The 24,857-nt window shown below is 43.5% G+C and overlaps 1 protein-coding gene across 2 annotated transcripts in view; it reads right to left on the reverse strand.

The window, feature by feature from the left end:
* CUNH1orf115 (chromosome unknown C1orf115 homolog) overlaps positions 1 to 2,172 on the reverse strand; it is an 86,858-nt gene extending 84,686 nt beyond the window's left edge. The window contains exon 1 of one of the 2 annotated variants that reach the window (XM_088454763.1): positions 1,685 to 2,157. In XM_088454763.1, the coding sequence (XP_088310889.1) occupies positions 1,685 to 1,966 (282 nt within the window). In that variant the 5' untranslated portion in view covers positions 1,967 to 2,157. Of the gene's footprint in view, positions 1 to 1,684 lie in introns of both variants that reach the window. The other variant, XM_088454764.1, reaches the window with a different exon arrangement.
* Between the last annotated feature and the right edge of the window lie 22,685 nt (positions 2,173 to 24,857).

Raw genomic sequence — 24,857 nt, forward strand, 5'->3', positions numbered from 1 at the left:
ATACATACATACATATACACATTGCTGTCAGATACATACATATACACATTGCTGTCAGATACATACATACATATACACATTGCTGTCAGATACATACATATACACATTGCTGTCAGATACATACATATACACATTGCTGTCAGATACATATCCACATTGCTGTCAGATACATATACACATTGCTGTCAGATACATACATATACACATTGCTGTCAGATACATATACACATTGCTGTCAGATACATACATACACATTGCTGTCAGATACATACATACATATACACATTGCTGTCAGATACATATACACATTGCTGTCAGATACATACATATACACATTGCTGTCAGATACATACATAGACACATTGCTGTCAGATACATACATAGACACATTGCTGTCAGATACATACATATACACATTGCTGTCAGATACATACATACATACATATACACATTGCTGTCAGATACATACATATACACATTGCTGTCAGATACATACATATACACATTGCTGTCAGATACATACATACATATACACATTGCTGTCAGATACATACATACATATACACATTGCTGTCAGATACATACATATACACATTGCTGTCAGATATATACATACATATACACATTGCTGTCAGATACATACATATACACATTGCTGTCAGATACATATCCACATTGCTGTCAGATACATATACACATTGCTGTCAGATACATACATATACACATTGCTGTCAGACACATATACACATTGCTGTCAGATACATACATACACATTGCTGTCAGATACATACATACATATCCACATTGCTGTCAGATACATACATACATATACACATTGCTGTCAGATACATATACACATTGCTGTCAGATACATACATATACACATTGCTGTCAGATACATACATATACACATTGCTGTCAGATACATACATATACACATTGCTGTCAGATACATACATATACACATTGCTGTCAGATACATACATACATACATACATACATACATACATATACACATTGCTGTCAGATACATACATATACACATTGCTGTCAGATACATACATACATATCCACATTGCTGTCAGATACATACATATACACATTGCTGTCAGATACATACATATACACATTGCTGTCAGATACATACATATACACATTGCTGTCAGATACATACATACATACATACATACATATACACATTGCTGTCAGATACATACATATACACATTGCTGTCAGATACATACATACATATCCACATTGCTGTCAGATACATACATATACACATTGCTGTCAGATACATACATATACACATTGCTGTCAGATACATATACACGTTTTCCTATTACAGGCAGCTGTTAGAAGCACAGTTAGTAGTAAACGGGACATCACTCACGGGTGTAATCACCTATGTGATGTTATATATGTTTATTTCCGGATGAGAAGAAATATCTAATAGATTATAATAATGTTTATTCCCATAGGGTGACATGGTTAGAGGAGTCCCTGCCATCTGTACCACCGGTTATTATATTGGTATCTTTCCACTAGTATATATATATATAATCAGAAAGATGTGAATAGTCCTCAGATTACATACTAATAATCAGACTAATGTGGAACTAGAAGAGCCAGCATTCCCTGGAGCAGCACAGGTGGGTGACATTATTACTAGGAGGGGTCTCACCTTGGCATATTTCCTCACTTTCTGCTTCCGCTTGTACTTCTTGTCCTTCTTACTTTCAGCCTCCTCCGCCGTCTCTTCCAGGGGATCATATCTGTCTGGCAGCGGGGACAGGTGCACCTTCTTACGGCTCCGCTTCTTCTGACATTGCTCTGCAGATCCCGGGGGTCCCGGCTGGCGGCTGCTGGGCTCTCTCTCTGCCTCCCCCTCCTGCACCTGCTCCTTGTCACTGTGCAGCTTTCTGTACTTGTTTTTCTTCCTGCCCCTGGTTTTCTTGTGCCCCATGCTGCCGTCCTCTCTCCCCCAGACTTAGTGCAGGGCAGGTATCTCTTCCTCAGACTTGCTGCCCCTGTCCTGTGCAGGCCAGGTAATAGGTATGTCTCAGTGCAGGTAAATGTGACACAAGTACATGGACTTTGCTACTATTGACTGCACAGGAATGTTTCCTTCTCTCCTTCGCCAACTAGCGGCCACTCTACAACACTGCAGCGTCCTCAGCATTTCCTCCCATGTAATCCTCCAGTGACTGGGAGCAGAGACTTTGTTCTGTGACACAATGGGGGGTCTCCGGCTCATTGTTCTGTTAGACATTATTTATTTTCTTTACCTTTCCAGGACATCCCCTCCTTGCCAAATGATTGTTTTGTCCCAGCCCCGCAGATCCTTCATGTGGTTTCTGTAGTGTAAACATTTCTGATTTACAAACCATCCTCATAAAAGTATTCTGCAAATAGTGAGGCGTATACAAAACAATGCTGTCCAAAAATAAAGGGCCCGATTCAGACCTGCTCGATAGGCTGCGTTCGGACGTAGCCTGCCAATGTTTGCAATCTGCGCATGCGTATAAGAAGCAATGTGCGTACACGAACCAGTCCATACAATCGCGAAGCAATCGCCCATTGTACTTAGACGCCTAACTATATTGAGAGACAGGACGAGCCGATTGTGGGTGGTGACGGGGTGGTCGATGGTAACGGGGGTGTGGTGGTGCGAACGCAGTCGTGTCTGTGCATCTTAACGCCGTTTCAGAGGCGTGCATAATTAAGATGCACCGTCATAATACATGTCACATGGCTGAATTACACACTGAAGCACTCGCAGTGCTTGCGGAAGGGTATGGTCAGCCACGAGTGCTGCGTATGGGTCCGATGTTACTCCATGTTACCGATTGTTGCATACACTTCCTGGAGATGACGTGTATCACTGAGGGAAAGTGGGCGTCTTAAGGCAGGCTGGTGGGTATCTAAATACACACCGCGATCGCACGCCAAGACATAGTGGGTGTGCTAATGCCTTGCCGTACGATCACGGGATTTGCATACTTTGGCTGCGTGCGAACGCATCTAGTGAGCGGGTCTGAATCGGGCCCAAAATGTGCTCTATTAAATGTAATATCTGTTACTCTGCATAGAAAACCATTCCGTTCTGATGAATTAATAAACAAAACTTATAAATGTTCATAAAAGATTTTTTTTAGAACACGTCAGTAGTTGGGAAGAAAATGATGAGGAGATGAAAAGAGAAAATGTTAGTGTTCTTGGCACTTACTTACATATTGGCACTTCCCCTTCATTATATCAGCTGGAAGCCTTGGCTGGAGATTGCAGTTTTTAAAGTGCAAAACTGTAGCGTTAGACCTGCGTTATTAGTTAATTCTTCTGCTGATCTTGAATGAACTGACCGCACCTCTCTTCCTAACCAACAGGTAATTATTTGCTGAATCTGACTGCAGAGTATCCTACCTTCTGTGCCTGGCTTATTAATTATTCTAATAGGTAATTATTTGCTGAAGCCATATGCTATTGTTCTAAGGCCTTATTTGTAATAGTAGTTATTTTGTTATAAGGATTATCTCCTGTTTATTGACTGAAGTGAAGGCATGATTTATATCTACTGCTAGATGTTTGGTATGTGCTGACTGTTTACTTAAGCCATTTATTACTAGTTTTCCCTTGGATGGCCAGTGTGGGTTTTTCACTAATTAGTGGCAACGCTTGCCTAAATCTCTGTATAAGTATAATTATATCAGCTGGAAGCCTTGGCTGGAGAGTGCAGTCTTTTTTAAGTGCAAAACTGTAGCGTTAGACCTGCGTCAAACCGAAGATAAACAGAAGGAGGATAAATTCCAACAATCTACAAACCACTGCTGTCTACATATTCAGGACTGTTACACCTGGACTCCCTGCGCAGTCACATCAAGAAATCAAAAGTTCTACTGCTACTAATAATGCTGGCCTTCTGAGGTTTACATACATCTCAATGCATACTTGTGCCCATGTTAGTTTGCCTCTTTCCAATTGGAAATACTTTCTTTTATCTTAGCTCTCTTGCCCAGCCTCACTTCCTTTATCTGCTTACAGTGTACATTAGTATCCAAATTCTACACACATTTCATCCCCACTTTTAATCCACTCAATAACAAACTTGTTAATCTGCATACATATTTACCAACATTGTTCTTTCACTTGTATTTCTACAAATCTCTTGCGTTCATATTTCATTTATATTTCCAATTTTCAACCCTCTAGTTTACTTACCATGACTAGGTTTTCTTCAACTCCCTCCTTCACTCAGTCTCTACCTAATCCTCTGTTCAGCCCCCTACTTCCACCTTTATCCTTTCCCCCTTACCTCTTCCACCTCCTTCTCCTCCTCCACTGTCTTTCTACTCTCCCATTACTCCACTTTCATCCTGTTCTACCACCCTTTTGTCCTACTACTCCACCACTAATCCCTCCTCCTACTCTCCTCTCCATCACTTCACTCCACTGCCATCCACATCTCCCTCCCTGCCCACCTCCTACAGGTTCCCTTTCTAGCTCAGGTGCCCGCACCATCACTAAACTCTATTCATATCGGTCCCCCAAATTAATCTTACCTCCACGTTACAGCAACCCGGATAATCTTATTCACATCTCCCTCACAAACGCTGTCTCTCTATCCTGTGCCCTCTGGAATGCCAGGTCAGTCTGTAATAAACTGGTCCCCACCCATGACCTTTTCATCTCCAACTCCCTGAATCTCCTAGCCATTACTGAAACCTGGATCTCACCCTCTGACACCACTTTTCCTGCTGCTCTGTCCTCTGGGGGCCTCACCTTCTCCCACACCCCCCAGCCTGGGGGTCGCCATGGGGGTGGTGTTGAGGTCTTTCTATCCGCCAATTACTCCTACCAGCTAATACCCTCTGAACCATTCCTTACATTCCCCACATTTGAGGTTCATGCAATTCGCCTCTTCCAACCAGTAAACCTCAGAGTAGCTGTCATTCCCCCTGGCTCTCCCTCCAAATTCCTTGATAACTTCGCTTCCTGGCTCCCTCACTTTCTCTCCTCAGATCTTCCCTCCATTATCCTAGGTGATTTTAATATTCCTATTGACATTCCCACAGAATCCTCTGCAGCTAAACTCCTTACCCTCACCTCTTCCTTTGGTCTCGTCCAATGAACCTCCCCCCCTCCCCTCCCATGTGAGTGGGCACTCGCTTGACCTGGTCTTTACTCACCATTGTGATATCTCCGATTACTCCAATTCCCCATTCCCCCTCTCTGACCATAACCTTCTCTCTTAACTTATCCCTCTCTCCTTCCCCTCCTTTACCTCCTAAGGCTACCATTACTAAACATAATATTGAGGCTATTGACACTGTTGATTTTTCCTCCCTGCTGGACTCTCTTCTCTCTCTTGTCCTGAACAAGCCGCTTCCCTGTACAATGCCTCCCTTACTTCTGCTCTTGACTCTGTTGCTCCAGCAATAACTACTCATCCTTGCAGATTCACACCACAACCCTGGCATTCCAAATGCACCAGATACCTGCAGAAGTGTTCAAGAATTGCTGAGCGCCAGTGGAGGAAATAGCGCTCTAACGCAGACTTCCTCCATTTCAAATTTATTCTCTCATCTTACAGTGCTGCCCTGTCCCTCTCCAAACAATCATATTTCAAGAACCTCATCTCCTCCCAGTCCGCAAACCCCTGGCGTCTCTTTACCACTTTCAACTCCCTCCTCTGCCTTTGTCCTCCTCGCCTCCCCTCCTTGCTTTCTGCCCTTGACTTTGCCACCTACTGTAAATCTAAAATTGTCTCCATACGTGAGGACATCTTATCCCATCAGACCCTCAGCACTCCTGCCCCTCCCTTCCCTGACCACCCCTCCCCTTCTGTCTCACCAACTCTGACATCCTTCTCCCCTGTTTCTGGAGAGGAAGTCATGGCCCTCATCCGGTCCTCCCCTCCTTCCACCTCCCCCCTTGACCCTATCCCTTCCTGTCTCCTCTGTTACCTGTCTCCCTCTGCCTGTTCCCATCTTGCCCACCTCCTCAATCTCTCCCTATCATCTGGCACTGTCCCTTCTGCATTTAAACATGCCCTTGTCTCCCCCATTCTTAAAAAACTGTTGAAGTCGAATAATTGCATGCGACCGCAATACAACTGTTTTCGGACGATTTGGTCGTCCGCTGCCCGATTTATGTTGGTACAATCCACAATGTAACATTGCGTGCGCATACACCCAGGACCTCATTCAGAATCGGTCGAAGCGGCTGCACGGTCATACGGGAAAAGGGGCCGGATATGCAAATGATTCCCTCGCAAGTTGCGTCCCTAAGTTCGGATCGGTAGCTGGCCGTCCAAGGGGAGGAAGCGGCCGGAAGACAGAAAAAATACGCCCACTTCTCGTACATATTGCACGTCATCTCCGGGCATATAAGGATTAATTGAGACCATCGGAACCATCGGAACTGGTCGTAGAGCTTAAGGTTGACCATACAATCTCTAAAGCTCTACGATCATGTCAGTGTAAAAACCTCCCATGTCACATGTGCCATGACGCTACTTTGTTAATTATGCACTCCCATAAACCGTATGCACTCCCCTAAAATGCTGTTCGCATAAATAGGCACGCCTGCGTCCGGATCTCCACTCCCCCGTTTTCAAGCACCTTCCCGTTACCACCCACAAACGCCACAATCTGTCAATCAAACTACCGACCTGACTGTGTTCAAGGAGAGAGAAATTTCTGATCGTAGCGGCTAGTTTGCGCACGTGCATTGTGAACTTTACGCATGCGCAGTATAGCGAACATCGGTGGCGTACGACCGTGCGGCCACTTCGACCGACTCTGAATGAGGTCCCCAGTGTGTGCACATATCCACACATTCGCACAACACTAAATAGTGAATAATATACAACACTCTCACACTGACAAACACACTATTCATGCAGGGTTTAGTTAGTAACAAGAAATAGCTTCTGTATACATGTCTGAGAAAAGTAATTAAAAAACAATACACCAGGATACTGTGAGTGTTTTACATATAAATTGGGAAGCCCCGCATAGACAAGTATGGCTGTGGCAATTGAAATATAACCCAGACATTGATATGCACAATTGAATTTGACTGAATTAACAATGGTCAGAGGTTTTGCTTACCAGACACAGTGGCAACGACAATCAGCTGGGGGTCCCCACCCTGCTTTAAAGTGAACCTAGCTGCTTGTAACACCTTGCAGTATAGTTTTAAAAATATGTTAGTAAGGGATAAAATATATATATATTAAATCCATCATTAATAGACTCACATGCATAAACACCACACATTACGCACAGTTGCGCTGTTTATCATAAGCACTCTACATATAAATGCACCACGCATATTAGCAACTTTATGCAATATTCTCTTACACATACACAAATTACATAAAAAGGTTCTGCAGTAATAAAGGTTATTACCCAAAGTGTTATTATGTACTAAACCATAAATATCATATATTTAAGTAGATCATGTTTGGTGCCATTCTGATCCGCTGTGTATTTGCAGGTCTCCGGTTCTATCGGTGGGGAAATCGCTACAAGCATCTGCAAGTTATGAACTATAGGGAATTAGGTGATAGAATGTACAATGTATGAAGTGTTCATTGCTTAGTTATGCAGCAGGAAAAAGTACACAAAGAGCCACTAGGAGGCTGAACTTCTCAAGTACAAACAGACCAATGAACTATGTCGTAACAGAAGACCAAAGAAGAAGAACCAATGAAACAATACCAGCTCATGTCCATTGAATTGCCAATTCCTGAAAGAGTATATATGTGCGCTCTCTGACCCCAGTCTTGAGTCTTCTTGCTGTGCTGTTGATGGAGGTTTCTTGCTGATGCCGGTATCTGGGACCAGAGCGAGTGCGCATATAACAACTGTACCTTGGGTCTGTATGATTTATTTGCGCTAATTGTCTTTAGACCACAGCATGTAACTATCTGTACTTTTCTTGAATAATAACTTTTGTGTGTTGGACCACAAGTGCCAAAGTCTGAGAGCATTTATTGGGGTGTGCGACTGGTCATAGCGCTACTTAGCTCCATCTATGTTTAGAGGTTTATAGGCAGGATTGTACCAAGGTTTAATCAGGATATAACAGTTGGGGGCTCGCAGTGTGAATCACGCTATCTGATATACGGTAACATTCGGTCAGTTGTCTCTCAGCAAAAGGGTGGAGGCGCCATAACAGGAGATGCATTTAGCAGTCGCCTGTTACCAATTTGTTGCTGAGAGCGCACTGCCGGTTATTGTGTAAAAGGAGTGCTGATTAGAATCCAGGGATAAGGAAGGAAAAAGTTTGTTTTCCCTCGTTGATAGAATTGTATGTTTAGAAGGGAAAGTCGCATTATTGTGTATGCGACCAGTCGCACAATAGCGTACATGTATTTCCGGTAGTGCTGTCACATGTTTTGAACAAAGCCGTTGAAATTGCATTGTGTTATTGATAGTTAACATTGTTGTAAGTATCTCGATCGGTGTTGCCATACTCTGGGAGAACGTTTATTTTTCTGCACAGGAAAAAAAGTGTAGGAGTGAGCATTTGTTGGTTTAGGGTGTAACACGGTTCCTAAATGTTAAGGGTATCGTAGGACCCTTAAGTGCTAGGCGTAAGGAGCAGCCTGGTGACTTGGTAGCAGCTTACTGTTTACTATACACAAAGCAAGTGTATGGTTTGTTATTTTTGTTAGGGTTCGGCTCTCAGTGTGATTACAGTATTCAGTAATCGGTTAGGCTTATTTGAGCACTGTAATTGAACTGCATAGTTTTGGCTAAACTATGATTGTGAACTGATGAGAGGGTGGATGAAATCAACTGGAAAACAAAGGGTAAGTATTACCCCCTAGCAGTTGAAAAGTAGTCAAAAAGGGATTTCTGCGTGGAAGCAGCTTCTTCCATAGGAGAGCGGAGGCGTCTAGAGGTCTTCCATAGGGTTTGTGGATACGCCCTGTTTCAAAGACGTCCACAGGTAAGTGAAAGTGTCTTGAGTGTCTTTCACCAGTTTAAGTCTTTATTGAAAAACGTAGGGGTTGTCCCAGGATGGGAGCCATGCAAATAGTAGAGATGTTTGATTTGCTGCTAATGGAAGCGCCGCTTGGGTCGGCACGCCGTATTATGCATACTAAGTACGGTGCTTATTCAATTAGGTACTGTGATGTATGGTTTAAGATGATGATGAAGAGTGTTAGACCATTTCCCAGAATTGGTAGCTTTGATAAGGATGTATTGAACAATGTCCAAGATGACATCAGTCTGGTGCGTTCTCGAGTGAAAAAGGTAAAATATAATGAAAGTTTAAAATTATGGCAGCATGAGGGAGATGCGTGGCTTAAAGGTGTGCAAGCGACGCAAACTAGCGTCGCGAGCACGATACCGGAAAGTACACCCACAACGCTAAACTGCGGGGCGTGTGTGCCTCGTGATAGTGCGCACGTGCAGCAAGGTAGCATTGTGGAAGGTATTTCCAGTGGTTCACGTGCACCACCACCGCCCTATGCGGATGGGGGTGCAGGTACAGTTGTTGAAAAAACCCATAAAAATGTAACAAGTAATTTGTACCCTCTTAAGTAATCATAAGGAAAATGTTTATGATGCGGATGATGAGCATATTGTTATGTCTGCCATTTCCCATGCTGTACACACATTAGATGTTCCATCACAGCAAGAACAAGTGGTGCCGCCATCTCCATCAGTGATAGTACAGGAAGTGTTAACATCCACTGCACCCGTAGCGGAATTTGTCAACCATATACGTAGCAGTAATAGACTATACCTCCAGCCAGGTAATAAGGTCAAAAGTAGCAGTGCGGCCGGTCTGCATCCTATCCGGACAATAACTGTTCCGAATGGGAATGCGGATGCGAACGGTGTAGTGCCCACCAGGGAGGTAGCAATGCATTGTCCTTGGATAAGAGTGGAACTAAACTTCATAATGAATGATTTCCCCGATCCAAAAAGGAATTAGCCAAATGTCAAAGATTTTTGAAAAATGTGGGTAGTTCTCACAAGCCAACCAACAAAGATTGGCGAGTGGTGTTAAGGGCTTGTGATAAATTTTGTCACGGATTGTGTATTGGATGGAGATGTTCCCTTAACAGACGAAGTTAACCAAGGTAACATTTCCCGCATTGTAACTCAATTGGGTGTATATTTTCCAGTAGTAGTTAACTGGAGCAAAATTTTCACCATAAAACAAAAGTGAGTGAATCTGCAGAGGATTATTGTAACCCAGCTCTGCAGGCTATCTCCTAGTATACTGGGTTAGAAGATATTAAAGATAGCACTCACCACAGGGGAACTCACCACTGTACTTATGGATGGTCTAAAAGAGAACCTAAAGACCCGAGTTTGGACCTCACAGCCTGGCTGGAGGGGAGTCACTGTAGACACCCTCATAGAATCCGCTATTGAACATGATGAGAACATCTCTAAAAAGAGAGAGACCCAGGGCGAGAAACTAATGGCTGTTAGTATCCAAGCTCTAGAAGGAATGACTGTAATATCACAGCCAGCAGACACACCTGCATCTGCACAGCTACACGTCCTCACTAATCCTACACCACCACAAAGACAGCCCTACCCCACTTATCCCACACAACCACAACTCCCATACTATCCACAACCACCATATCTCCCTCAATATCATTACCCACCACATTTCCCTCCTGCTCAACCCACACAGCAATCCTTTCATCCACCCCACTCACGAAAGTGCTTTAATTGCACCCAACCAGGACATGTGAGTAGGAACTGTACAGTGAAGAGGGTAGGACCCCCTAATCAGGGAGTACCTGGATATCTCCAATGGGGATATACACAGAGACCAGCAAATGTCCAACAGGCACCAACTCCAATTGTGGCTGTAAATGCTTTATTGGAGAGTGGGAGTCAACGCTAGGGGTCAGGTCATACCTGTAGTCTACAGATAGTCAGGTTAACGGGAAGTACTAGGGAAGAACCGGTGATGATGGTTGATGTAACTGGTACTAAATATCCTTTTCTTGTAGACACGGGCGACCAGGTCAGTGATAAAATCTCCCGTTAATTTACAGGTAACCAACGAGACAGTACCAGCAATGGGCGTAACGGGTAAAGTGAAACATTATCCTTTAATGAAGTCCACAGAGGTCACTATCGGGCCATTTCATACCAGACATTCTTTTCTCCTGGCAGCAACGGCTCCTACTAACCTACTGGGGAGGGATTTGTTATGTAAGATGGGATGTGTCATATATTGTACCCCTGATGGTGTATTTTTAGATATCCCAGAGAGAGTTGCGCACGAGGTGAGGGATATGCTGGACACTCCTCAAAGGATAATGTATCACTCTACCAGTTTAAGTGAGAATCCATCTCAGGTAGATCAAATGTTGTCCCAAATTCCACATTCACTTTGGACCAAGGATGGACAGGACACTGGATTAATGGCAAACATAAGTCCCGTATTGGTTTATTTATAAAGCGGTAGGCCAGCTCCAAATATTCCCCAGTACCCATTAAAACAGGAGGTAGAATTAGGGGTTTATCCTATAATTGAGCGATTGTTACAGTAGGGAATTTTAGTTCGTGCAGCTAGTGTAGCCAACAGTCCCATCTTTCCTGTAAAGAAGAGTGGTGTGAGGGTTTATAGGCTGGTACAAGACCTTAGAGGTGTTAATAAGGTCGTAGAGAGCCAATTCCCCGTAGTGCCAAATCCAGCTGTCATCCTGATGCAGATCCCACCAAATGCAACCCATTTCACTGTCATTGACCTCTGTTCTGCTTTCTTCTCTGTGCCTCTTCATCCTGACTGTCAGTACCTATTCGCCTTTACATACAGGAGTGTACAATACACATGGACATGATTTCCCCAAGGTTTCATAGACAGCCCCAGCATCTTTTCCCAGGCCTTATATGACTGTTTACAATCTTTTCAACCTGCCAATGGATCTGTTCTAATACAGTATGTGGACGATTTATTGTTATGTTCTGATTCGTTTAGGTAATGTTTAAATTATACTAAACTTTTGCTGCTTCATCTCTCGCAAACAGGACACAAGGTTGCCAAGGACAAACTACAGTCATGCCAGTCCAGGGTTAAATATTTGGGACACTGCCTAACTCAGGGGTTATGACATCTCACAAACGACAGAATCCAGGCCATACAAAACATGACATTGCCGCAGAACGAACAGCAAATTCATACCTTCTTGGGAATGTGTGGATACTGCAGAATGTGGTTCCCAGGTTTTTCTATTTTGGCCTTGCCATTACAGGACTTAGGACCTCATTCAGAGTCAGTCGAAGCGGCCGCACGGTCGTACGGGAAAAGGGGCCAGATATGCAAATGATTCCCTCGCAAGTTGCGTCCCTAAGTTCGGATCGGTAGCTGGCCGACCAAGGGGAGGAAGCGGCCGGAAGACCAAAAAATACGCCCCCTTCTCGTACGCATTACACATCATCTCCGGGCATATAAGGATTAATCGAGACCATCGAGTACCATCGGAACTGGTCGTAGAGCTTAAGGTTGACCATACCCTCTCTTAAGCTCTACGATCATATCAGTGTAAAAACCTCCCATGTCACATGTGCCATGACGCTACTTTAATTATGCACTCCCATAAACCGTATGCACTCCCATAAAACTCAGTTCGCATAATTAGGCACGCCTGCGTTCGTATCTCCACTCCCCCATTTTCAAGCACCTTCCCCTGTTACCACCCACAAATGCCTCAATCTGTCACTCAAACTACCGACCTGGCTGTGTTCAAGGAGAGAGAAATTTCTGATCATAGCGGCTAGTTTGCGCACGAGCATTGTGACCTTTATGCATGCACAGTATAGCGAACATCAGTGGCGTACGACCATGCGGCCGCTTCAACCGACTCTGAATGAGGTCCTTAGTCTCTTCCTCAAACCTCGATCGTGTCATACACACAGAGGAATCAGAGCAGGCTTTCCTTAATCTTAAGGAAAGTCTGACAAGAGCACCTGCATTGGGAATACCTGATTATGAAAAACCTTTTGATTTGTATTTTACGGAAGCCGATGGTTGAGCAGCAGGTGTCCTCACACAAAAACATGGTGATGCCAGTAGGCCCATAGCATACTACAGTGCACAGTTGGACACTGTGGCAAGATCACTCCCAATGTGTTTAAGAAGTGTAGCAGCAACCGCTCTATTGGTCAGTAAGAGTGAGGATGTAGTACTAGGCCATGATATGATTGTCTATACTCCCCATGCTGTATCTGCTTTGCTAAACTCTGCCCAAACCAGACATGTCTCCTCAGCTAGGTTCACAGAATGGGAACTAGCCTTAATAGCACCTGCAAACATCACCTTCAAAAGGTGCAGTACGTTAAATCCAGCTATGTATTTACCATATGTGCAACATGATGCACAAAGGGTGGAGAGAGGTGAGCCGCTGGCAGCAGATGAGTTCTGCAGGTATATTGATGCACATGATTGTATGGAATATATGAATCAAACCATTACCGCAAGACCTGACATATGGGATACACCTTTAGAAAATGTAGATGTGACATTTTACACGGATGGGAGTTCCACCACACTCGGCCCAAGTGGCGGGACTGTTGGCACTAAAGAGGGCGTGTGAATTAGTGGAAGGTAAATCTGCTAATATCTATAGTGACTCTAGGTATGCCTTCGGAGTAGTACATGATTTCGTGCCTTATGGCATCTGAGAAAATTTATAACAGCAGCAGGCACACCAATTGCACATTCCAAACATATAAAAGGACTATTAACAGCAATCCAATTCCCAAAGGCAGTGGCAGTAATTAAGTGTAAAGCCCATACATGTGAAGATGATTCGGTGTCACTGGGCAACAACAGGGCAGACGAAGCTGCAAAATTGGGCAGCAGGGTTAAAAATGAATGTACCAACTGAACAAATCATGACTTTCCAAACAATTGATATGCTGAAATTAATTGAGATGCAAAATTTGTGTTCTACCCAGGAAAAGTCAGTCTGGAGGTCCAAGGGATGTGAGCAAGAGTCCTCTGGACTCTGGAGGGACGGACAAAGTAAGCCAGTGGCTCCCAAGTCATACTACCCCAGCCTGGCTGAGGCAGCGCATGGTCTGATTCATTTGGGAAAGCAAGGTATGTGCAAATTTGTGAGAGCATTGTGGTGCATACCGGTTTTCTCCTCAAGCGGAAAAGAGAGCAATGTCCTGTCTGACCTGCTTGAGGAAAAACATTGGGAAAACGATCCCTACCGAACCATCTCACATTCCTCCGACTGACGGCCCTTTCCAGGTAATACAAATTGATTTCATCCAATTACCACCCTGCAGGAATCTCAAGTATGTATTAGTGTGCACTGATGTGTTTTCCAATTGGGTTGAGGCATACCCAGCTGCTACTAATACTGCTGCGTTTACTGCCAAGAAAATTGTTCAGGAGTTTGTGTGCAGATACGGTATCCCTAAAATTATTGAGAGTGATACTCATTTCACAGGTGATGTTTTTCAAAATATGTGTAAGCTGATGGGTATTAATAATCGACTTCACACCCCCTACCAACCGCAAGCCAGTACCAAGGTGGAAAGGATGAACAGAACTATTAAAAACAAACTAAATCATGGCAGAGACTGGACTAGGATGGCCAGAAGCATTACCGTTGGTCCTACATAGCATGGTACCACTCCTAGACCCCCTCTAAATCTGTCCCCCTTTGAAATACTGATTGGTAGACAACCTCATTTGATTATAAGCCCGCAGGAAGATTTAAAAGGTAACAATGAGGTAACTGTAAAGTATCTTACGTCAATAAGTAAACAGTTAAAACAGCAACAGCAGAAACTGAAATTGTTGTCCCATGATATGCCTGAAACAAACTGTCATGATGTTGAACCTGGAGAATATGTTATGATCAGAAATTTCTTGCGTTCAGGTTGTCTGACTGATCATTGGGAGGGTCCATATCAGGTGTTGCTGACGAGTACCACATCTTTGAAGGTGGCCGAGAGAGATACCTGGGTTCATTCCACTCACTGCAAAAAGGTCAACCAACTGGTGGAGAAACAAGGTGGAGACGAGGCTGATAACGTGGACCTGTCGATCGCAAGCTTGTTCTGGGAGGATTAAAAGGTGGCTGTGAGATACTTGAGCTAAATAAATTTGCAGGTCCTTGCTTAAGTGATGGACTGGTCTGCTGTGTTCATTTTTATATTCTCTTCCAGAGTTTCCATCATCCTGGTTTATTCGGGGATTTCTGGTTTCTGTGATGGGGACAGATAGAGGAGATGGGAGCTGATGGCAGAATTGATGGAGTAGAGTCGAAAGGAGGAGTGCTAAGCCAATCAGGGGAGTTTTTGACCAATCTTAGTACTGTAATTGTTAAGAGATCTGCTATTTTGGATACTCGGAGACAGTGTGAAGGTCTATCGTCTGAGGATTATTGTATGTGTGAGTTCTGTGGGTCCGTAATTGATGAGAGATGCATCCAACGGTGTCAACCCAAGTATAATCAGTATTGGGGTGGGTATCCTTTAGAGAATTATCACACCATGGTGGGCAAAATTTTGAACCAAACCGACTGTTGGGTGTGCTCTCACGTGCCACAAGGACAGCATAATGTAGGATTAGTGCCCTTCCCGTTAAATATCTCAAATTCTAGAATGGCAAAAAGGGAAGACACTGGACGGAAAATTTCTTAATACCAAACCACCCCATTTTAAGCTCCACCAGTATCAAGTAGATAAATCACTTTTATGTTTAAACATGACCAACTCCAATGAACCAGGAAGTTGGGAGGTGACTGGGAATAATCAGACGATGACCTTCTCACTAAGAGCTGACCGTGAGCCTATGAATTATGAACTGTTACGCAAAATTAGGTCAGGTGGAAGACACCTCCAGTATAAATATACACTGAGTTCCACCAAAGAAATGGTTGGTAGAATACCAGAAGGGTACTGTGCTAAGATTATACAATCAGAAACATGTATTTGCCAGATGGGAGAACCTGAGATAGGATTATTTGTGAGGGAAATGTGTTTGATGATCATGATGCATACTATTCCTTATGTGCTCCCTGATGATGTATATGTTATATGTGGAAGGAAAGCGTATAAGTGGCTCTCTCCGAGTTCTGAAGGTTTGTGTTATCTGGGAAGAGTAGTCCCAGAGGTTATGACCCTCACACATGTTGAAATGCTTGGTATTCATAAAAACACACCATCACCCTATCTTCACACACAGTATGAACACAGAGACAAAAGAAATATGATACCTGGTGATGTGCATAAAGCCACACAGTTAATTAGTGAGACAACTGGCTTTCAGGTTTTGGTAGCACTGGATCCCACCAGGATCGCTCGGGGTACACTAAATTTTAGATCTTGCTAAATTAATAGATAATATCACCGAGATGTATGATGACACATTCAGGTATCAGGTAGGGAGTTGCAAGCGTACAAGAAAGAACTGGTGCAACACAGACTAGTATTAAATTATTTAACTGCTGTCACTGGAGGGTACTGCGTAACTTTGGCCACCCAATTTGGAGTAAAGTGTTGCACTTACGTCACAAATGATACCAGCAACCCCAAGGAGGTGATAGACCGTAAGATGGATGAAATTCTGCAGTTAAAATGGGAATTTTGAAAGAACCATAATGCTTCAGTGGCTGAAGTAGAGGAATGAGTTTCATGGTTGAACCCAGTGAAATGGTTCTCAGGTCTAGGAGAATGGGTCCAAGAAATGATTTCAAGCATAGGTAAACTCCTGATCCTCATACTGGTTGTCATCATAGTAATTGGCATATGTGTCAGGTGTGTTCCTACAGTGTTGAAGTGTGTAAAATGTAAAAATAAGGTAAACTGGAAGAACAAAATTATGATGGTGGTCAGTAGTGACAATATGAATGCTGAGGTAAATGTAGAACTGTATTACAACCCTGAATTAGAATGTATCCTATAGTAATGTAATCTGGATTTGTGTGGTTGTGCATAAATATATCGTTGATGTTATTTTAAGTCATCTTAGGTAATGCAGTCCCAATCCCCCTTCCCAAACTTCCTTTATAGGTTAGGGAAGTTCCCACATCCTGCCCATGGTCCCTTAAGGATCTGCAGATGGCATATAAGGGTTGTTTCACCCTCCTTGAGATGCATTATCTAATGGTTCAAATGACCAAACTGTGTCATACCATAATAACACTAAACTGTATTATTCTCATGCATGGCTAAACAGATTCAAAACAGGTTGTGATAGAGTTTGATTGTCTATCAAAGGGTGGACTGTCGAAGTCGAATAATTGCATGCGACCGCAATTCAACTGTTATCGGATGATTTGGTCGTCCGCTGCCCGAATTATGTTGGTACAATCCTCGATGTAACATTGCGTGCGCACGCACCCAGTGTGTGCACGTATCCACACATTCGTACAACACTAAATAGTGAATAATATACAGCACTCTCACACTGACAAACACAATATTCATGCAGGGTTTAGTTAGTAACAAGAAACAGCTTCTGTATACATGTCTGAAAAAAGTAATTAAAAAAACAATACACCAGGATACTGTGAGTGTTTTACATATAAATTGGGAAGCCCCGCATAGACAAGTATGGCTGTGGCAATTGAAATATAACCCAGACATTGATATGCACAATTGAATTTGACTGAATTAACAATGGTCAGAGGTTTTGCTTACCAGATGCAGTGGCAATGACAACCAGCTGGGGGTCCCCACCCTGCTTGAAAGTAAACCTAGCTGCTTGCAACACCTTGCATTATAATTTTAAAAATATGTTAGTAAGGGATAAAATATATATATTAAATCCATCATAAATAGACTTGCATGCATAAAACACACACATATAGACTCACATGCATAAACACCACACATTACGCACAGTTGCGCTGTTTATCATAAGCACTCTACAAATAAACGCACCTCACATATTAGCAACTTTATGCAATATTCTCTTACACATACACAAATTACATAAAAAGGTTCTGCAGTAATAAAGGTTATTACCCAAAGTGTTATATTTATGGTTTAGTACATAATAAGTAGATCATGTTTGGTGCCATTCTGATCCACTGTGTATTTGCAGATCTCCGGTTCTATCAGTGGGGAAATCGCTACAAGCATCTGCAAGTTATGAAATATAGGGAATTAAGTGATAGAATGTACAATGTATGAAGTGTTCATTGCTTAGTTATGCAGCAGGAAAAAGTACACAAAGAGCCACTGGGAGGCTGAACTTCTCAAGTACAAATAGACCAGTGAACTATGTCGTAACAGAAGACCAAAGAAGAAGAACCAATGAAACAATACCAGCTCATTTCCATTGTATTGCCAATTCCTGAAAGAGTATATATGTGCGCTCTCTGACCCCAGTCTTGTGTCTACTTGCTGTGCTGTTGACAGAGGTTTCTTGCTGATGCCGATATCTGGCACCAGAGCGCGTGCGTATATAACAACTGTACCTTGGATCTGTATGATTTATTTGTGCTAATTGTCTTTAGATCACAGCGTGTAACTATCTATACTTTTCTGGAATAGTAACTTTTGTGCGTTGGACCACAAGTGCCAAAGTCTGAGAGTATTTATTGGGATGTGTGACTGGTCATAGTGCTACTTAGCGCCATCTATGTTTAGAGGTTTATAGGCAGGATTGTACCAAGGTTTAATCAGGATATAACAAAACCTACCCTGGATCCTAACATACTCTCCAACTACCAACCCATCTCTCTCCTCCCTTTTGCTTCCAAACTCCTTGAGCATATTGTTTACAACCGCCTTACCACCTTTCTTTCTTTCCACTCCCTCCTTGACTCATTTCAATCTGGCTTCCGTTCTCTCAACTCCACTGAAACTGCCCACACGAAAGTCAGCAATGACCTCCTTGCTGCCAAATCCAAGGGCCACTACTCTCTGCTCATTCTCCTTGACCTCTCTGCTGCATTTGACACTGGAAACCACCCTATCCTCCTGCAAATCCTTCACTCTCTTGGTTTCCATGGCATTGCCCTCTCTTGGCTGTTCTCCTACCTCTCTGATCGTTCCTTCTCTGTCTCCTCTCAGGACTCCTCTTCCCCCCCCACTTCCACTAAAAGTAGGAGTTCCCCAAGGTTCTGTTCTTGGACCTCTCCTTTTCTCCCTATATACGTCCTCTCTAGATGAACTCATTAACTCTATTGACCTCCAAAATCATCTCTATGCTGATGATACTCAAATTTACCTTTCCACCCCTGACCTCTCCCCCTTGTTCCTAACCCGTATCTCCAACTGTCTGTCTGCTATCTCTTCATGGATGTCCCAGCGCTTTCTTAAACTTAACATGTCTAAGACTGAGCTTATCATCTTCCCACCCTCTTCCATTACCTCACTTCCCACAATTTCTTTATCTATTGATGGCACAAGTATCTCCTCTATCCCCAAAGTGCGCTGTCTTGGAGTTATTCTAGACTCCTCCCTCTCCTTTAAACCACGCATTCAGCACCTCTCGCAGTCCTGTCACTTCCACCTAAAAAATATTTTCAGGATTAGACCCTTCCTCACCCAGGATGCCACTAAAACCCTCATCCACTCACTGGTCATCTCCAGATTGGACTACTGTAACCTTCTCCTAGCTGGCCTCCCAGTCTCCTACCTCTCTTTACTACAATCGGTCCTTAATGCTGCTGCTCGGCTCATCTTCCTCTCCAGACGTTCTACATCTGCTTCCCCTCTCCTTCAAGCCCTACACTGGCTCCCCTTCCCCTTCAGATGCCAATTCAAGGTTCTTACCCTCACCTACAAAGCCCTCATTAAATCCTCCCCCACATACATTTCTGACCTTCTCTCCCTTCACACTCCCGCCCGTCCACTTCGCTCAACAAATGCATGCCACCTCTCTTGCCAACTGATTACTTCCTCCCACTCCCGCCTCCAAGATTTTGCCCGTGCTGCTCCCTACCTTTTGGAACTCTCTCCCTCTCCTTATCAGACTCTCCACCTCACTGCATATCTTCAAACGGGCTCTCAAGACCCACTACTTCATCAAGGCCTTCCAGCTCTCATACTAACCTACATAATACTCTCTCCTCCCTATATTCCCCTTCTGTGTCACACCTGTCTGTCTGCCCCTCCCCTTTAGAATGTAAGCTCTCACGAGCAGGGACCTCTTCCCTCATGTGCTTCTCCTTACACTTTCTTCTACTCCTTACTCCTCATAAGGGCACCTAACACGTCTCTGCCAACTCCTGCTGCTTATTGTGAGTGTTTTAACCACTATTGCAGCAATGTACATAATGTCCTTCACTGTACTGTAAGTTACTTGTTTGTTTGGTTTTTTTTTCTGTTCACTTATTAGTTTTATGTACTATGTAAGGCGCTGCGGAACACTTGTGGCGCCATATAAAGAATGATAATAATAATAATATATATACACAGAGACTGCAGAAGGTGGCACTCCCATATTCCGGCATCACCAAGAGGAGGTGATAGGGAGAGAGCCCTCCTCAAATTAGAAGCAAGATGGATCCATAATATGAATAGTGTGGCCCCATTTGGTCTTAATGAGAACTTGCATTTATCCTGTTTTTTATAACATATGTATATTCAAATATCCCATAAGGACTGGTACAGATGGTGTATGTCCCATATGGGGATCTAGAGTTCTTATCTATGTGTCTTGGTAGAAATTCATTACTTTTTGGATCGATAGTAGGTTTGTTTGTTTTTTACAACACGATAACCTGTTTTTTTATTTTTCATATTTCTTTCTAGTTTTTGATATTTTTTCATTTATATACATATTTTTCTAAATTCATATTTTTTTACTGTGTTTTGACATATGTCCAGGTTCTGCCTTCTCTGTTGAAGGATATTTAATTGGATGCTACTATTGTAGCTTAGGTAATTTAGCTCCTACCTTTTTGCCCTATGTTCTGTGTTAGAACCATGCATGGACAGTGACAGACTATTCTCAAGTCTTTCATATTGACAGTGCTCTCCTTACATAAGATTGTGTCAATTCAGAATGTCTTTATTCAAAACTATTTCTTTATTCTAAGGGCGCTTTTGTCTGTTTCCCGTTGTCCAATATATGTCCCAGTCTGTTTGTTTATGTTTCTCTCATATTGGTTTTATTGGTATTTGTTTTTAGTGGTGCTGGGTATGTCACTATGGTTACCAGCTGCAGCCCGTGGAATGAGAACGCCGCACGTCCCAACAGTGGGGCGCTGCATGATGACGTCATCTCTCCCGGCGCTGGCTCCTGAATGTGCTGCACACGTGGGTTTTTCTATAATGATGTTTATCTGTGTATTTGGTTGACCCTGAGGAAAATCTCCAATAAAGGGGATTGAAATATCGGCTTACAGCTTGGGCTAAGCGTCTTTCAATTGTTATATTATTGAAAGTCCTCAGAGTGCCACCTTCTGCAGTCTGTCTATTTTGGAGAATACTTCTCCCCCGGGGGGTCACCAAGGTAAGGTCAGTTCTTTAAAACAGGGAGTGCCGGATTTGTTGCGTGTGTGTGTGTGTGTATGTATGTATGTATGTATGTATATATATATATATATATATACACTTACTAACTGTAGTACCCGGCGGTAGGCATCCCAGACCAATTACCACCCCTCTGAAGTTTTCATCCAAATGCATCTGGCTCCCGGGGTCAGGGTTCTGCCCAGCATACACCAACAGGAGGTCCGACCAAGACCTTAACCCCTCTAAAACCTTGCCAGGATCCAAATGGACCAATGGAGGGGTCCCAGAGGTGTCCGACAGACAGACAAACCAACAGACCAATTAATTTTATATATAAGATACATTATAAATACAAGATATTGGGCAAATTTTGCTAAGCAGCGGTTTGACGGCGGGTTCTATTTTGTTCTAAACCCCGGGGGTTTGGCAGCGGTTTTGCTATCTGCGGATTTACTAAGGCCAAAACCGCTGCAAAACCGCCATCAAAACATATTTTAGAATAGAATAAAACAGGGCTGTCATTTAGAAAGCGCTACAAAACCGCCACCAAACCACTGGGGTTTAGAACCCGCTGCTTAGTAAATTTTGCCCATTATTTCAATGCGACATCAGGGAAAGGAGCAATAAAGAAAAAAAACAGAGGCTTGACATTCGGCATCTGCAGTGTGCAGCTCCTCAAGCCAAAAATGACTATGTATATAAATATAATTTTAACCCTAACCCTAACCCCCTAACTGCGTAAGGGGCACCATTACAGTGGGCATCTAATGTTTTAGGGGAAATACTATGGTTATTGTGTAAGATCTAAGTTAGGGGGGCCCCTTAAAAATGTTGCTATAGGGCCCAAAAAGTTCTAGTTACGCCCCTGAGATTAAGGGCCTGATTCAGACCCGAACGCTATTTGTTTCCGCTCGCTGGCTAAAAGGGTCCAGCTATTTAAATCATGTGCTCGCACTGCGTCACGTAAAGCCGCCCACTATACAATAGCGAGCGGCCGCACTATGCGCTCGCACCTGTATAAAAACGCCCCTTAGCCACTCGCAACACACGTCATCTCCGGGAATGGTAGGATTTATCGGGAACATCGAGAGCCATCGGAGCTGCTCGCAGCACTTGTGGTAGCCTTTTCCCACCACAACATTGCGAGCAGTTCTGGCTAAAATATAACCCAGTCACGTGTGTAATGACACTACTTTGCTAATTATGCACGCCCATTAAACGCCGTTCTGACGGTCGGGCACGACTGCGTTCGCACATCCACACCCCCGTTTACAAGCACCTTCCCCTGTTACCACCCACAAACGGCACTATCTGTCACTCAAAATAGCGGCCCAGCTATGGGTGAGCACTTTCCCATCGCAATGACTGGTTTGCGCATGCGTATTGTGACGCATGCGCAGATTGCGAAAAATTGCTCAATGTGAGCGAGTGCAGCATAGCGTCTGAGTCTGAATCAGGCCCTAAATCTGGACTTTGACCTTGGAGCCTTTATAAAAATATGATTTAATTACAAAAAATATGACTAAAAAAAACAAAAAAAGAACATGAATTTTGCACATATTTATTTATATGTGTGTGTGTGTATGTATGTGTGTATATATATATATATAATTACTCAAATACATTTTTAATTTTTTTAATATATTTTGACATTATTACTTTATTTTTAATATTTTTTTTATAGACATTGTTTATATATAATTTTTTATTTATTTAATTTTAGATTATTTATTATGATTAAAGCTGGGTACACACTGACAGATACCGTCGGGCAGTGTGTAGCCGCAATATGTCGGTGAACGTCGGCGTCTACAGACGCATCGCATTGGCTGTGCTGCACATATCTGTCCATCGGCAGGTGTGTATGGGCAGTCTGCAGACCGCAGTGGCAGCCGTGAGGGGGGCAGGACATGCCCCCTGCCTGCCGGGACACGCCCCCAGCATGCCCCCTGGCCGTCGGGACCTGCAGGCAGACACAGATGATGATTGTTCAGTGTGCACGAACAACCATCATCTGATGATATATCTGTATAGTGTGTACCCACCATTACTGTGATACATTGTTGTGTTGACTGATGTTTTATCTAGCAACATGAAGAATATAGGCTAAAGGTGCCCATGCACTAGAAGACATGAAAACGACTGCACGATTATGACATTGTAATCGTGCAGTCATTTGTCAGTCTGTGATGTGCCTACACTGAGCGATCAGTCATTTGTCAGTCTGTGATGTGCCTACACTGAGCGATCCGTCATTTGTCAGTCTGTGATGTGCATACACTGAACGAGCAGTCATTTGTCAGTCTGTGATGTGCATACACTGAGCGATCAGTCATTTGTCAGTCTGTGATGTGCCTACACTGAGAGAGCAGTCATTTGTCAGTCTGTGATGTGCCTACACTGAACGATCAGTCATTTGTCATTCTGTGATGTGCCTACACTGAACGAGCAGTCATTTGTCAGTCTGTGATGTGCCTACACTGTGCGATCAGTCATTTGTCAGTCTGTGATGTGCCTACACTGAGCGATCAGTCATTTGTCAGTCTGTGATGTGCCTACACTGAGCGATCAGTCATTTGTCAGTCTGTGATGTGTCTACACTGAGCGATCAGTCATTTGTCAGTCTGTGATGTGCCTACACTGAGAGAGCAGTCATTTGTCAGTCTGTGATGTGCCTACACTGAACGATCAGTCATTTGTCATTCTGTGATGTGCCTACACTGAACGAGCAGTCATTTGTCAGTCTGTGATGTGCCTACACTGTGCGATCAGTCATTTGTCAGTCTGTGATGTGCCTACACTGAGCGAGCAGTCATTTGTCAGTCTGTGATGTGCCTACACTGAGCGATCAGTCATTTGTCAGTCTGTGATGTGTCTACACTGAGCGATCAGTCATTTGTCAGTCTGTGATGTGCCTACACTGAACGAGCAGTCATTTGTCAGTCTGTGATGTGCCTACACTGAACGAGCAGTCATTTGTCAGTCTGTGATGTGCCTACACTGAGCGAGCAGTCATTTGTCAGTCTGTGATGTGCCTACACTGAGCGAGCAGTCATTTGTCAGTCTGTGATGTGCCTACACTGAGCGAGCAGTCATTTGTCAGTCTGTGATGTGCCTACACTGAATGATCAGTCATTTGTCAGTCTGTGATGTGCCTACACTGAGCGATCAGTCATTTGTCAGTCTGTGATGTGCCTACACTGAGCGAGCAGTCATTTGTCAGTCTGTGATGTGCCTACACTGAACGAGCAGTCATTTGTCAGTCTGTGATGTGCCTACACTGAGCGAGCAGTCATTTGTCAGTCTGTGATGTGCCTACACTGAGCGATCCGTCATTTGTCAGTCTGTGATGTGCCTACACTGAGCAATCAGTCATTTGTCAGTCTGTGATGTGCCTACACTGAACGAGCAGTCATTTGTCAGTCTGTG

The sequence above is a fragment of the Taudactylus pleione genome, unplaced genomic scaffold (genome assembly GCF_031769625.1).
Source record: "Taudactylus pleione unplaced genomic scaffold, aTauple2 ptg000631l, whole genome shotgun sequence".
NCBI classification, from domain to species: domain Eukaryota; kingdom Metazoa; phylum Chordata; class Amphibia; order Anura; family Myobatrachidae; genus Taudactylus; species Taudactylus pleione.